Raw genomic sequence first — 13,328 nt, 5'->3', positions numbered from 1 at the left:
ACGTTGAGGTTCCCAATAGTAGTTTGGTAAAATTCTGATTAGTAATTGTGCTGTTTTTTTCCCATGATAAACTAGTACTGTAGATCCAATATGGCGCCGGCATAATACAGGACCACACAAAGAAATCTGATCATTGTTCATAGCAAGGGCTATGGTTACTAGTATAAATTTAGGGATACCCTTAGACCCCATTCATACCAAGGACGTTATATTATCAGAATATTGTTGATCAGAAGTTCCGTGTTCATACAAACTCCTTGTTCACACCAAGCTATACCATAGTATTATTTATATAAAGGACTTAAAAGGTATCCTGCTAGATTTTTTAGTCGGAATTTATGTTAGCTTGGCGTGGCCCAAAAAATCAACCAGACTGTGGCGAGAGCAAGTTTTATCAGACATCGGCCCCCAAACAACATTTATTCTATTCACTGCTGATTCCTCTACCATCCAATCTAGAGGTCTTGTCTTTGTGTTGCGTTGCCTGTTACCAACTGCGTTTTTAGATAGTTATTCAATGTTTAGGTACATTTCAGGAGGGAAAGAAATTAATATTGTTTTCTAAGCAGCATTTTCCCCGCTTTTCTTACACACGGCCTTTGTAAACACACGTGAATATCTCATCAGATCAGATCGCGCACTTGCGAAACGATAAACGTGTATGATGACCCCTCATTGTTTGGCATTACATTTTGTACTTGCGACATGTGACGTGTGCAGGCCCGTATATTACCGTACACACGACTAATTACCAGGTGTCCGGGCGTGTCCGGAGGTATCACAGACCCGCACACGCCGTGGCCGACATTTCCTGCACACACCCGGACACGCCAAGTTTCACGGGACATGTACAGGCCTGGAAACGTCCGGATATTCCGATTTTTGAGCAGTGAAGTCTCCAACGGCAGCTGTCTTCAGCTGGCGGACGAGAGCAGCGCCAGGCGGGCTGGCGAAGTCAAGGCGGACCTTGAGCGTAACCAAGTCATCCGGCAGCTCGCTGCAAGCATCCCAACCGGAACCAGCACTTCTCCCTCGATGTGGATCCGCTGGGGAAGACGGATGCCCAAGTGTGTGGGTCTCAGATTCGCAACCTGTTATCCACCTTAAACAAATCCACGCGAAGGCCGCCGTGTCAACTGACACGGTCATCCTACTCGGAAAATCTGTATATTTGTACATGAATCTGTATCTGTGCATCAATATGTACCTGTACATGAATCTGTATCTGATTGCAAATAAAGATATCGATTGATTGCCATAGATATAGATTTTGATAGTGTTAAAAGGTGTTGGGATTGGATCAATAGTTGCAATATTAAAATAATCATTAGTTAAAATATCAGTATGGCAAATGCTTTGATATAAAAAGTGTATATTTAGATTTTCCCTTTGCACAAAAAGTAAAAACTCTTATTTTTATTGCAGGCTAGGAAGTGTAATCACAGATCAAAACGTTATCGTACAGGGTTATTCGCTCCAAGAGCAAAACCTGTATAACAACATCTCCAAGGCTCTTAGGACAGCTGTGCAGTCTAGTAACTCTCTCGGAGTGGATGAAGACGATTGGACTCTCTTGAGCACATGTATGTGACTGTTCCTGGCAATAATTTATATAAGGAATAGCATGGATGACCTAAACAAATACCCTGAAAAGTATTTTAAAATATGCCAATAATTCCCATCGATTGATGTTTAAATCCATGTCGTGTATTTCGTAGTAAACGTCATTTTCAGTTAAAAAAAGGTAAAACTTTTGATACAACTCAAAGAAATTCTGTGACCTAAAGCTTTCTTCCAGTCACTTTGGTTTTCCTTAGTAGACTGACACTTGGCTTCGTTCAAGTATGACGTTTTAACTTGAAACATTTACCCTTACTGACATAACCGTTCTGCAGACATGTCTCTGCTTGCAACTTCAAATAAATTGCATGCAGACCTATTCTTAGACGAATTCACAAATAACCATTTTTTCATTGAAACATTTAGTTCTAAACCTTGTTGGTCCTCCAGCGATATGCTACAGTGAAACGGTGACTGTGCCTGACCGATTTCTCAATAATGTGACTTTAACATTTCCAACCACTGAGCGAGACAAACACGCCTACTCAACACAACTGTGTGGAAACAACACGAGCAGTGGTAAGAGAATACCAATGAAATGGATGTATCCAAATATTTTAAAAGCTTGCATCGAAATCTCGTACTAGTGTAACGGGATCCGCTCTCCTCTATTATATTAAATTCTTTTTTTTTCAATAGTAAGAGTTCTCATTACTAGTGAAAAAAGAGACAGGTTACCAAGTAACATTTTTACAAGTAAGACATTCCATTTATTCTCTCTCTGGTAAAATGAGGATGTTAACTCATTTTTGCACAAGATAACTTCTTCAAGTAGCCCATGATCTAGGACGTGTTAACCACTTTTTTCACCAGTAAGACGTACAAATAACTATCCTACTAGTGAAAAATGAGTTATCACCCGGGTACCCCCTAGCTCATTTATACAAGAGTATGATAACTTATTGGATTAAAAGTAGAAAAAAAGAACCACTATTCTAGCACCACTTTATGTTCTAATTCGTCTTTTTCCCTCAGATAGTAACTAAAAAAATGTGCTAAATAATCAGGTCTAAATCCTTGACACACTTAACAATAAACGTATTCAATTTCCAGCTGGTATTGCGCTGGCTGTCCGAAGGTGTACCGGGGATGTTCAAACTGGAGTTAGATGGGCAAGCCCAGAACTGTTGAACTGTGGGTTAGACTTGTCTAATCTTGCACAGGTAATACAACTTTATAATATTCAATAGAACATAAATTGTGAAAATAAAATAATATACTTTTGCTTATACTGGTATGCCCTTTAATTTTTTTTCTAAAAGCAAATTTATGAAATCAAAATTCGATCATGATTACGACAATTGAAACGGACTGGATTAATCTTTTAATCATCAGCATTGCCATTATCATTTTTTATTTTTATATATCAATTTTATTGTATGTATCTAACTTTATGTATTTTATCTGTTTATGTATGTATGACACAGGACCCCACTAAAGAACAGTGTTACCACTGAGTAGTGCCTTCGGTAAAAATGGGTAAAAGGGAAAAATTAATAGAATAGAGAACTCTTGACTAAGAATGTGTTCAATCCATTTCCAGATGACTGTAACTACCGACAATGTAGCAGAAGTTGCTGCATATACTCAAATCCTTACATCTATCGGGAGTTCCCTTATGGTAGAAAACATCACAGACGCTTCCACTGTCCTGGAAAACATTGCAGACATTCCCGGAGATGAGAATGTGGGTATTGGAATTTTTTGTTGCGTTTGTTTCTTTTAAGTAAAAATGGAACATGACCTAAGTAGTTGGTTTCTTACATCAGCATGAAAGTTAATCTGATTTGGTAAATTACATTAAGAAAAAATTTTCACTGTTCTCCAACTCACCGGAATTTTCGACTGAATCACCCAGTCTTCCTCAGCTGTCTGACCCAAATGCACTTCCACCATCACTCAATCGGGACGGGGGGTGATATCGACTTCAGACAACCTTTGACCCTTTGCTGACGTCACACGTGGGAAAAATCACGTGTCTACAGCATTTAAGTAAGATAGTTGAGGAAGACTGAGTGATTCAGTCGAAAATTCCGGTGAGTGAAATTTATGAGTTGGAGAACAGTTAAAAATTTTCATAATATAAGTAGTTGGTTTTGACTGTTTTCAAATGCACAGATAACATGCACTATATCTGCTCGAATTTTCAGGTTGGCTATTCTGTGGTCGTGTCAATTGATCAGATAATGAACGCTGATGATGGCGTCCTCTATCAAAGTCAGGTCAAGGACCAGGCTCCTACTAGGTATTCAAATATGCCTCATATCAGATGACAATCAGTGATATGTATATGTGAATCAATAAAAGGCGATGCAATACCAGCTGGAACATGTAACTTTTGGATGCCATCATCGGTCAGCTGCAAAACACGCGATTTTTGAACGTATTGGTTACCATTCATTGCGTTTTAGTAAAAACAAATATATTATACTGGATCTTATAGTTGTTATTAATTATTAATTAATTAAACATGACTTTTATGATTAATAATTAAACATAGTGTAAATGTTTTAAACAGCTTGAAATGGTGCATATAGTATATGGGAAATGATATACATGTATTCTTTATGGGTTATGACGGTACTAAAAGCTTTTAGTCATTAAAAGCCTGTTCCGGAGTAATATGCAAATTATTTATTTATCTTATTTATTTTTGTTAGAATTGTGCAAGCTCTGGAGCAGTTCAACGATCGTGTCAATCTGACAACAAAGCGTTTCCGCCGAATTGAGCAAAACATAGGCGTGGAAACTTACCAGATCGGAGCTGCAGAACTGATCAACAGGTGAAGACACAACTGCAACAACAGAGAAAAAAAAAGAAATTATCTATTATCTATTAGAGTACTACAAAGTTGATGGCAGTTATCATTATTGTATCCGTCCTCCTGTTCCTATACATTTTTCTCTTTACAACATGTTGTAAGGCCACACCAATTTAGGCATAGGTATCCTATTATGCCCAAAATGGTACGATAGGAGCCATGAAGTCAACACACCAGGCTGGTTCAAACTTTAAACAATGTATTTTGAACTTTTAATGATACCACTTCATTGAGAGATGGAATAACTGTAACAACTAGGAAGACAATGGCTGTTTTGAACTGTTCAGGGCAAAATATGAGTATTTTTCAGTTGATTCTGATTTTTTTAATCAGAAAAAAATGAAGTGGGCGAATCCGTTAACCAACAAATTAAATTCATGTGGCCTAAAGGCAGTAAATCAATATACGCTCTATTGTGGGGTCTTATGCATGGCGTAACGACAGCCCGTTTGGCTCGAAACAAAGAGGTCCCGAGTTTGAATGTTACCTTGCTACCGCTCTTGTACCCATGGGAAAAGCACTTTAAACGACTTTACTCACTTTACTTAGGTGTAAAGGAGTTTGTCTATCGTCTAATGCCCGTTCATGCGTTTGTCCTCTGTATTGGTGGTGACATAGCATAAGTTGAAAAAAAAAACTTGAGTGTGTGCCGTCAATGATCTTGCAAAACCGTCTAACATTAGAGACGGGGGCCTTGCTGTTCATCACAGTTAACTGTTTAGATTTGATATGACAATGATATTGGGCCAACGGATGAAGTGTGGCTGAACCCTTCTAAAAATGGCATTTTTATGGGTCTGGGCTATGGGAGAGATCTATATTTTGCTTTGCAGACTGCAGCCTCGATTATGACTCAATTATCATGATGAGCCCACTATCAGTAATTTCGTGCATGTAATAGCTCACACTATGTGTAATTTGGAATCTCTAAAGGGTCTTCTTTTCTTGTCTACAGTATCGGATTTGCATCCCTTGCAAACAGTGAAGGCCTTCAAGACGAATCGGTACGACACTACCCTAACTCAGCATCCACCCCCAATGATGAAGTAGATGCTTCCATTGCCTTGCCTGAAGACCTTGGATCAGTCTTGAAGAAAAATATATCTGGTTGGTTGTTCTTAATAACCTTTTATAATATTTCTGTATTGAATTTGGAAAACGTTTAAAAGCACTGCAAAAGTGCGTGATCCAATGTTTTATCACTTTATTTGACCACATACAGTACGTTCTTTACATGTTCTTTACTTAATTCATTTTATTTAGAAAACCTGGGACGTACAAATGCTGTCAACCATGATATGTCTATCTATTTTTGTCATAATGCTTAAAGGAATTATGTTATTTTCTGTGTTGCATTACAGACGATCCAACCAATGAGGACGTTCGTCTGAGTTTTGTCATTTACCAGAGCAGTCGGCTGTTCCAACCCAATCAAACAGCTTCTTTCTTAGCCGGTTCGAAAACCAGGGTCAACAGCAGAATTATTGCCAGCAGAATAAGTCACTTTGAGTTAAAGAACCTCTCCACCCCTGTAGTGACAAGATACCTTCCCATCGTAAGTAATTCTTCCTCGTTTTTAACTTTTTTTGTAAAGATTGTAGTCAAAGCTTTTATACTTTCAGTGAAAATGACTTTACGGATTTGCTTTTTGAATGCAAAAGGACAGAATCATACTTAACAAAGAAAGTACAAATGAAAAAAAACATAGATGAAATCTAAACAAAAGTAATATTGACACCATTAGACTAATATTTTAAAATACTGTTTATATATTACCATACCCTTGTTGTATCTCACGTTTTAGGCATAAAATCAAAAAGTACAAACTATTATAATTACATTGCGTAGAAACTCTACATTTGATGGTCCTTCTACACCCAACATTTCTGGTTCTACTACTGTTTTGCCTCTATCGTTTTTTAATATTTTGACAGGTTCAGAACAGCACAAACAGCACTGTGACCAACATAAGGTGTGTCTTCTGGGATTTCACAGCTGCAGAGGGCAGAGGAGACTGGTCAACGGAGGGATGCGACTTTGTTAAAATGGACAACAAAAGGATTGTGTGCAATTGCAGCCATCTCACTAATTTCGCTGTCTTGATGGTAAATCAGAAATGCATCATCCATTTACTGCCAAATAGATACACTTAGAAGTATGCAAAAAGGTCATGTTGTTGAGATATGTATTTAGGCCACAGCAAGTAATTTTTATGGATGACATCTACGCGCGCATTGATTTTTGCCTGCTTTTGAAAAAAAAAACAAGAAATTTTGTTGCCTTCTGACAGTGGTGAACATGCCGGAAATGGGCAAAGATATCTGTTGCCATTCCGGAAGGTGGATGGCAGATAACTATGAAGACAGGAGACATGAAAAGGCTCTGGTTTATTGTTATGTTTCTTACTTTGATGCAGTGATAAGTGATGCTGGTTGTGTATATGTGATGTTCCTACTGAATCAAAACCATTTGTACAATGATTGAGTCAAAATTTTAAATTGTACAAACCTTGTTTTTTTTCAGCCCGCCTTGTTTTTTTCGCCCGCTCGCATTAGATTTGGAATCTGCGGAGGATGTCATCCATAAAATTTACTTGCTGTGGCCTTATATAAGATTTCTTATTTTACTGAGTATTCACTTTCAAATTGTTATTGCAAAATCGTTTACACAGTTTATATTATTTGACTTCACATCATCACATTTCAGTCCTTACACATCGTACGTTACTCATAATAATCCGTCATTATCTCTATGCATTTTAAATGTAAGCATCACACATCTGAGATCATTTAACATCCTTGTAGATAATATTTATTATTTCTTGATATTTCAAAACATCACTAGTGACAATGTGACTTCCTAAATATATCTGCCGTTTGCTAAGGAAATATTTCTTTTTTTCTTTAGGATATATACGGACCGTGGCACAGCTTTACACTGGATATAATCAGTAAAATTGGGATTGCTTTGTCCACAACAGGCCTCGCCTTCACACTCATCAGCTACCTGGTGTTCAAGTAAGTTTGCTAGACTTAAGTCTCTCAGTACGGTCATGCAAACAGATATGGCGTTGGGTGGTGTAGTGGTTAGAGCAATCGACTATGAACCGGGGAGACCCGGGTTCGATTCCGAGTCGTGCCCGGAACATGTCTGAACATGCGCCCCGACGTTGTGCCCTTGGGAAAGGCACTTTACACGACTTTCCTCACTCCACCCAGGTGTGAATGGGTACCTAACTTCGGTTGGGGAAAGTCGTATTGAGGTCACCTTGTAGCGCCGAATGGCAGCCGCACAGACCCTTGCGACAGTTCCACAAAAAATAATTGTGGAAAAATATATGTGTATCATTTGTATTATTTGATTGTTGTAATTGTTGTGATTTGTATTGACTATTATGTGATACCCTGCATCAATTCAGCCGTATAAGGCTGCGACTGCACGGGTACTGTTTGGACAATAAAAAAAACATTTAAAAAAATATCTTTGCTGGCACATTTGGATATTAGGGTATGGTATACAGATTTATTAATAATATACTGAAAGCAATGCTGCTGAAACTGATTTGTTTTTCTAAAGTATCAAGATATCAATGCTTAGTAACAGCATTGTAATTATACGACTGGTAGCCTCTTGTGATGAAATGGTATCCGTTGTAGTAAGCATTCGAGTGCACATCGCTCTAAGATTTTTCTAGTACGATTTCTAAACACCTTATCCTGTAACGGTAAATGAACAGTCACAACACTAAAACTTTACACAGAAAAGGGATTAAAAACTATCTTTAGGCCAGAGCTTAAGTTTGCACTGCAGGAGTTACGAGGCAGTGCGACGTTACCAACTGTGTTTTTTATGCCTTAAGTTTAAACTGTAATTTCTAAAAAGAATTGGACTTTCTGGAACACATCCAGTCTTTGTGAAGGAATGGGCAATCCATTGCTTTCGTGACGTCACGTTATGCAGATGACACACGAGAGAAGTAGATCGTAAGTTGCAGAAAGTCTGTGCCGCCCCCCGTCTTTGTTCAGGGAAGGTGTAGTGTCTGGATCTAGATGACCTCTTTAATCCATCGTGCACACTGCTATCATAGTAACTTGTGTCATCTGCATAATTTGACGTCACGGAAGTGGTGGACTGTGAGTTGTACAGTCGAAAATTTGGATAAGTCTGATTCTTTGTGTTAGAAAGTACAGTTTGAACTTAAGGCATACTAAAGTCTATCAACAAAGATGAACTTTCAAGATAACTGAGTATGTGCTTTCTGCAGGCAACTTCGTCAGACAAGGCCACAGCACATCCTTATGAATCTTTGCATCGCCTTGTTGGCAACTCTGATTATCTTCCTGGCAGGCATCGATGCTACAAACTCCCCGGTTGGCTGCACTACCGTGGCCTTTTTACTACACTACTTCCTATTGGCCGTGTTTATGTGGATGGCTGTTGAAGCCTTCAACATGTACCTTGCCTTCGTGAAGGTCTTGGGGGCACATGTTTCTAGATTTCTCCTTAAGGCGGCTATCTTTGCATGGGGTAAGTAAAACAGCGAGCAGATTATTATTGGAATGAGCAGAGCACTTTGGACTAATGCCTCTGACTATTTACAGCGTAGAGGTACATATCCAATCTTTTGACAAAAACTTCTCTGTTACATAGCGGATCATAATGACCCCCAGCGGGTCTCAAGATCTTTCCAAATGTTTTCAACGCATCTTGAGATTTTTCCATAGCATCTCGATATGCTTTAAAAAATATCAAGATTGTTTAAAAGATCTCAGGTTTTTTCAATATTGCTTTTAAAATCTTGATATTTTTTAAAGCATCTCGAGATGCTATGGAAAAATCTTAAGATGCTTTGAAAACATTTGGAAAGATCTTGAGACCTTTTGTTTTCATCTCAAGATTTTCTGAAAGATCTGGAGATTGTCATGAAAAATCTCAAGATTGTCTCATTAGATCTCAAGATTTTGGCAAAAATATTGAGATTTCTCAATTTTTAACGAAGCGTGAAGACCCCCACTGGGGGTCATTATGATCCGCTATGTAACAGAGACAAAAGATTGGATATGTACCTCTACGCTGTAAATAGTCAGAGGCATTAGTCCAAAGTGCTCTGCTCATTCCAATAATAATCTGCTCGCTGTTGTAAGTAAATCAATTCTGTTACAAGCATCTTTCAGAGACAGCTAACTAACCAATGACTCCGTAGACTACTAAATGTCTGATTCTCTTGACAGATTGCTCTGTTGAACACATTATGTCAACATATCGTTCTGATTCCTAAAATTTCTACCAATTTCCGTTTATGCTCTAAACCATAGAGTGAAATATCACAACTTATTGTGATACAAGAAAGGGAATCACATTATCTTATTACAGAATTATAATTGTCAGCCCATCCATGTTAACATAATCCATATAAATTCAAACATAGAATTTCAACTTATGATCTCATGTAGTATAGGTAATACATTTCTATTGTGGTGATTTTAAATAACTGCTCATTTACAAATACTTGCAATGTATATCCTGTATACCTTTAACTTGCAATGGTCTGTGTAATTTAGCAAAATGGTCATGATTATTAAAGCGTGAATGAATATAATTATCAAGACTCACACTTGACTTCTTTACACACGTAATCATTCCTTGGGTAACCATATAACTTATAAATATTATCTTCTGTAGCAAACTCCTACAGAACTTGTTTAAAATAATGTAACAAAACAAAGAGAATTACATGATACATGCCATTTAATTTTTTTAAATATTGAGCAAAGATGTGTTCTGTTGAAATAAAAAAAAGGAAAAATGTGTGCAACCATATATTCTATGTGTTCTATACTTGAAGTATAATAAAACTATAAGTAATATCAAAAGTGGTAGTCAAAATATGATACTTTAAGTAGTACAGTTTGCTTGTACTTATGCCAACGTACATTTTTGGGTTGTTTCAGGTCTTCCCTTTATTGTTGCCACCATCACCCTTGCTGTGGATGTACCCAGCACATATCCTGATGGAAAGGAGACCTACAGGAGCACCAGTGTGTAAGTTATAATGTATTAAATCGACCATAGTCAAAACATTAGTAAAAAAATAAGTGGGATTAAATCTTTATCTTTTAGAGGTAGAATGTGACTGGTGTCTGGAATTTACAAACGGATCAGTATCGCAGAAGCCCTTGGGAGGGGAACTGAGTAGCAATGGTGGAAAAATGCCTGGCAGTTGTTTTTGTTAATTAGCACTACCGGGCGAAATCGCCAACTCCGCCCCAACTTCTGTGGCCTGGCGCCGGGAACCACGTGGACCCGGGCTAGCCGGCTCCCCGCTCACATTCGCCCAGCCCGGGGCATTGTGAGCGGACGTCTCTGGTTCTCTTCCCACCACCACCCTCCTCGCCACCGTATTCTTTTCTAGTTTCTTACTTTTACTAAGTCAAGTTTAGGGTAAGACAATACATTTTGTTGTATTTTTTTTTTCTTCGAAATCTTTATTCATTGAGAGGCCTGTATCTCTTCTGAAAAAGCCCGCCAAATGATTAAACTTTTCCCTTTGTCGGCCAAACTGCGTGTCTCTGTCCTTTGTCTTGGTTGGTGATAATTATCTTTCACGAAGGTATAGCTGCTTTAACCACTCGTGCACTAAAATCATAAACAACGTAAGATCACCTAAGAAGACGCATATTTCCAATCTTGCTATCCTAACCATAAACAGAGAAAAAATTTCCTTCCAACACTTTGTGTTGTTATACTTTTTAATGTCTGAAACAAAGGGGGAGACGTTGCGATAATTGTCTCAATCCCTCTTGTTACAGCTTGTTATCAAGGACCAAAGCACCGTGTATAGTCGAATTAATTTTGTTGTTGTTGTCTAGTTGCTGGCTACAAGGTAACCAGTTGTACTATGGGTTCCTGTTGCCTGTGGGACTGGTGCTACTGTTCAATACCGTTGTGTATATCATGGTCATCACCAAGCTGACTTGCGGAGGAAGGACCAAAGGTAAGTTCTGAGAATCTGTTATTATTTCGGTTTCAAGGGCTGTGTGTGTGTGTGTGTCTGTGTGTGTATGTTTGTGTGTGTGTTTGTATGTATGTACTATGTATGTGCTCATTTGTGTTAGTATGTGTGTGAGTTTGTATGTTTATGTGTGTGTGCGTTTCTATGTTTAGTGTGTGTGTACAAGTGTGTGTGTGTGTGTGTGTGTGTGTGTGTGTGTGTGTGTGTGTGTGTGTGTGTGTGTGCAAGTGTGTGTGCAAGTGTGTGTGCAATTGTGAATGTGCAGTTGTGTGTTGATTTTATGTGTTTACGATAACTCAAGGACATGTTAGTGGGATGCGATATTTAATGTGCTGGTAGCTGTCGGCAAAATGAATGTCCTTTTTAATTATGTGCTTTATATCTCAAGATTGCATGGTCAACAATCCAGTAGATAGTCGTTAGGATGACATAATACACGTTCACCTTCCTAGCTAATTTTTAAGAACTGCATGGCCGTATTTCTTATCTCTTCTTTTCTCGTCCCTTCCCGTTTCTCACATTCCAACAGATACAAGAAAAATAACAGAAAATTGACTCAAACATAAATACAATGCCACCAGTATAAAGTGCAACACATTTTGTAATTACATTAACATGCGATTTCTTGTTTCTCTTTCAACATATTTTGCAACCCAATATTCGTATTGTCCAATGAAATTCATCCTACTTTATACGACGTATAGATATTGCAGTACTTATCGAAGTGAAACATTTCTATAGGGAAAGTTGATGATAATAACAGCGGAGGAACAAAGCAGCAGCTGCGCATCGCCATTGCTGTCATGGTGCTGGTCGGACTCACCTGGATATTTGGATTCTTCATGATTAGGTACACTACCATTTTTTTTCTTATTTTCTTATGTTGAAAACTATTTTTTTGCGGGGGGGATTTTCTAGAAACATTCTTCAAATATATTGTATATTGATTCTTACACAAAGATTTGTTTTCTTTTTTCTTAAGAAAAGAAAATATTTCTACTATCATGCTCACCAACAAAAATCTTTAGAATTTTTGAATTTTAGGAAAGTTTACGTTTTTTTTCTCCTACAAGAAACCTTTTCTTGTGTACAGAATGGTTTTCTTGCTCTTAGTTCAAGAAATATTTTCTTGTGGGCAGAATCATTTTCTTGCTACAGCAACAGTGTTTCTTGAAATGTTCTTGCTTCGGGGATTCTCAAATTTCTTGTTCAAAGAATAATTTTCTTGCTACAAGATATATTTTCTTTGTTTAAGGAAAAAAAGAAAAAAAAAACATTTTTGGTATTGTAGGGCCTAGGAAAAATGGCGTGTTTCCTGTTTCCCAGCCTAACCTAAACAATTTGATTTGCAAAGCTTTGATTTGTTGAACTGTATTGTATAATTTGGATAAATAGAGATCGCGAAAGTCGAAAGAAAAGAAAACACTCAGATAAAGGGAATGTTGTATAAGTTGTCGGTTTCCAGTAACAACTCAGCAGGTTATCAATGCGATTTACCAATGATAAACACAGCATTATAGCATATGGAATGTATGAGGTGCTGCAATCTGTTAAATATGAATTTCATTCTTCATTCTTGTAGCATGATTCTTGTATCGCAGCCTCGTATCAGATCATGCCGAGATGAAATACAAACATATGCTGCAGACATTATGTATTCTGAATGTGTATGTTATCATAGTATTAAATGCATGACGTGTAGACTGCAGTATGACTCAATTTTTTTTGTCAGACGCCACATGGGGTTACCCCCCCCCCCAAAAAAAAGGTCATCTTCGAAGAGCAAATGACTTTCCAGCTTATTAATGTCCATATTTTTTTCATCCTGTACCTATCTATAACGATGATCAATACCGCTGAATAATTAATACATT

At 37.7% G+C, this 13,328-nt stretch overlaps 1 protein-coding gene across 1 annotated transcript in view; it reads left to right on the top strand.

Annotated features, from left to right (window-relative positions):
* LOC109475077 (adhesion G-protein coupled receptor G7-like) overlaps positions 1-13,328 on the top strand; it is a 44,506-nt gene that overhangs the window by 16,533 nt on the left and 14,645 nt on the right. Inside the window, exons 10-20 of the mRNA XM_019775620.1 lie at positions 3,164-3,307; positions 3,771-3,865; positions 4,281-4,403; positions 5,398-5,549; positions 5,804-5,997; positions 6,377-6,547; positions 7,350-7,459; positions 8,707-8,969; positions 10,394-10,484; positions 11,312-11,436; positions 12,196-12,304. Coding sequence (XP_019631179.1) covers positions 3,164-3,307; positions 3,771-3,865; positions 4,281-4,403; positions 5,398-5,549; positions 5,804-5,997; positions 6,377-6,547; positions 7,350-7,459; positions 8,707-8,969; positions 10,394-10,484; positions 11,312-11,436; positions 12,196-12,304 — 1,577 coding nt within the window. The remainder of the gene's footprint in view (positions 1-3,163; positions 3,308-3,770; positions 3,866-4,280; positions 4,404-5,397; positions 5,550-5,803; positions 5,998-6,376; positions 6,548-7,349; positions 7,460-8,706; positions 8,970-10,393; positions 10,485-11,311; positions 11,437-12,195; positions 12,305-13,328) is intronic.

Source organism: Branchiostoma belcheri, unplaced genomic scaffold (assembly GCF_001625305.1).
Source record: "Branchiostoma belcheri isolate BF01 breed outbred unplaced genomic scaffold, Haploidv18h27 scaffold324, whole genome shotgun sequence".
NCBI classification, from domain to species: Eukaryota; Metazoa; Chordata; class Leptocardii; order Amphioxiformes; family Branchiostomatidae; genus Branchiostoma; species Branchiostoma belcheri.
Note: the sequence above shows the minus strand (reverse complement) of the source record. Positions and strands in the feature narration are given on the sequence as shown.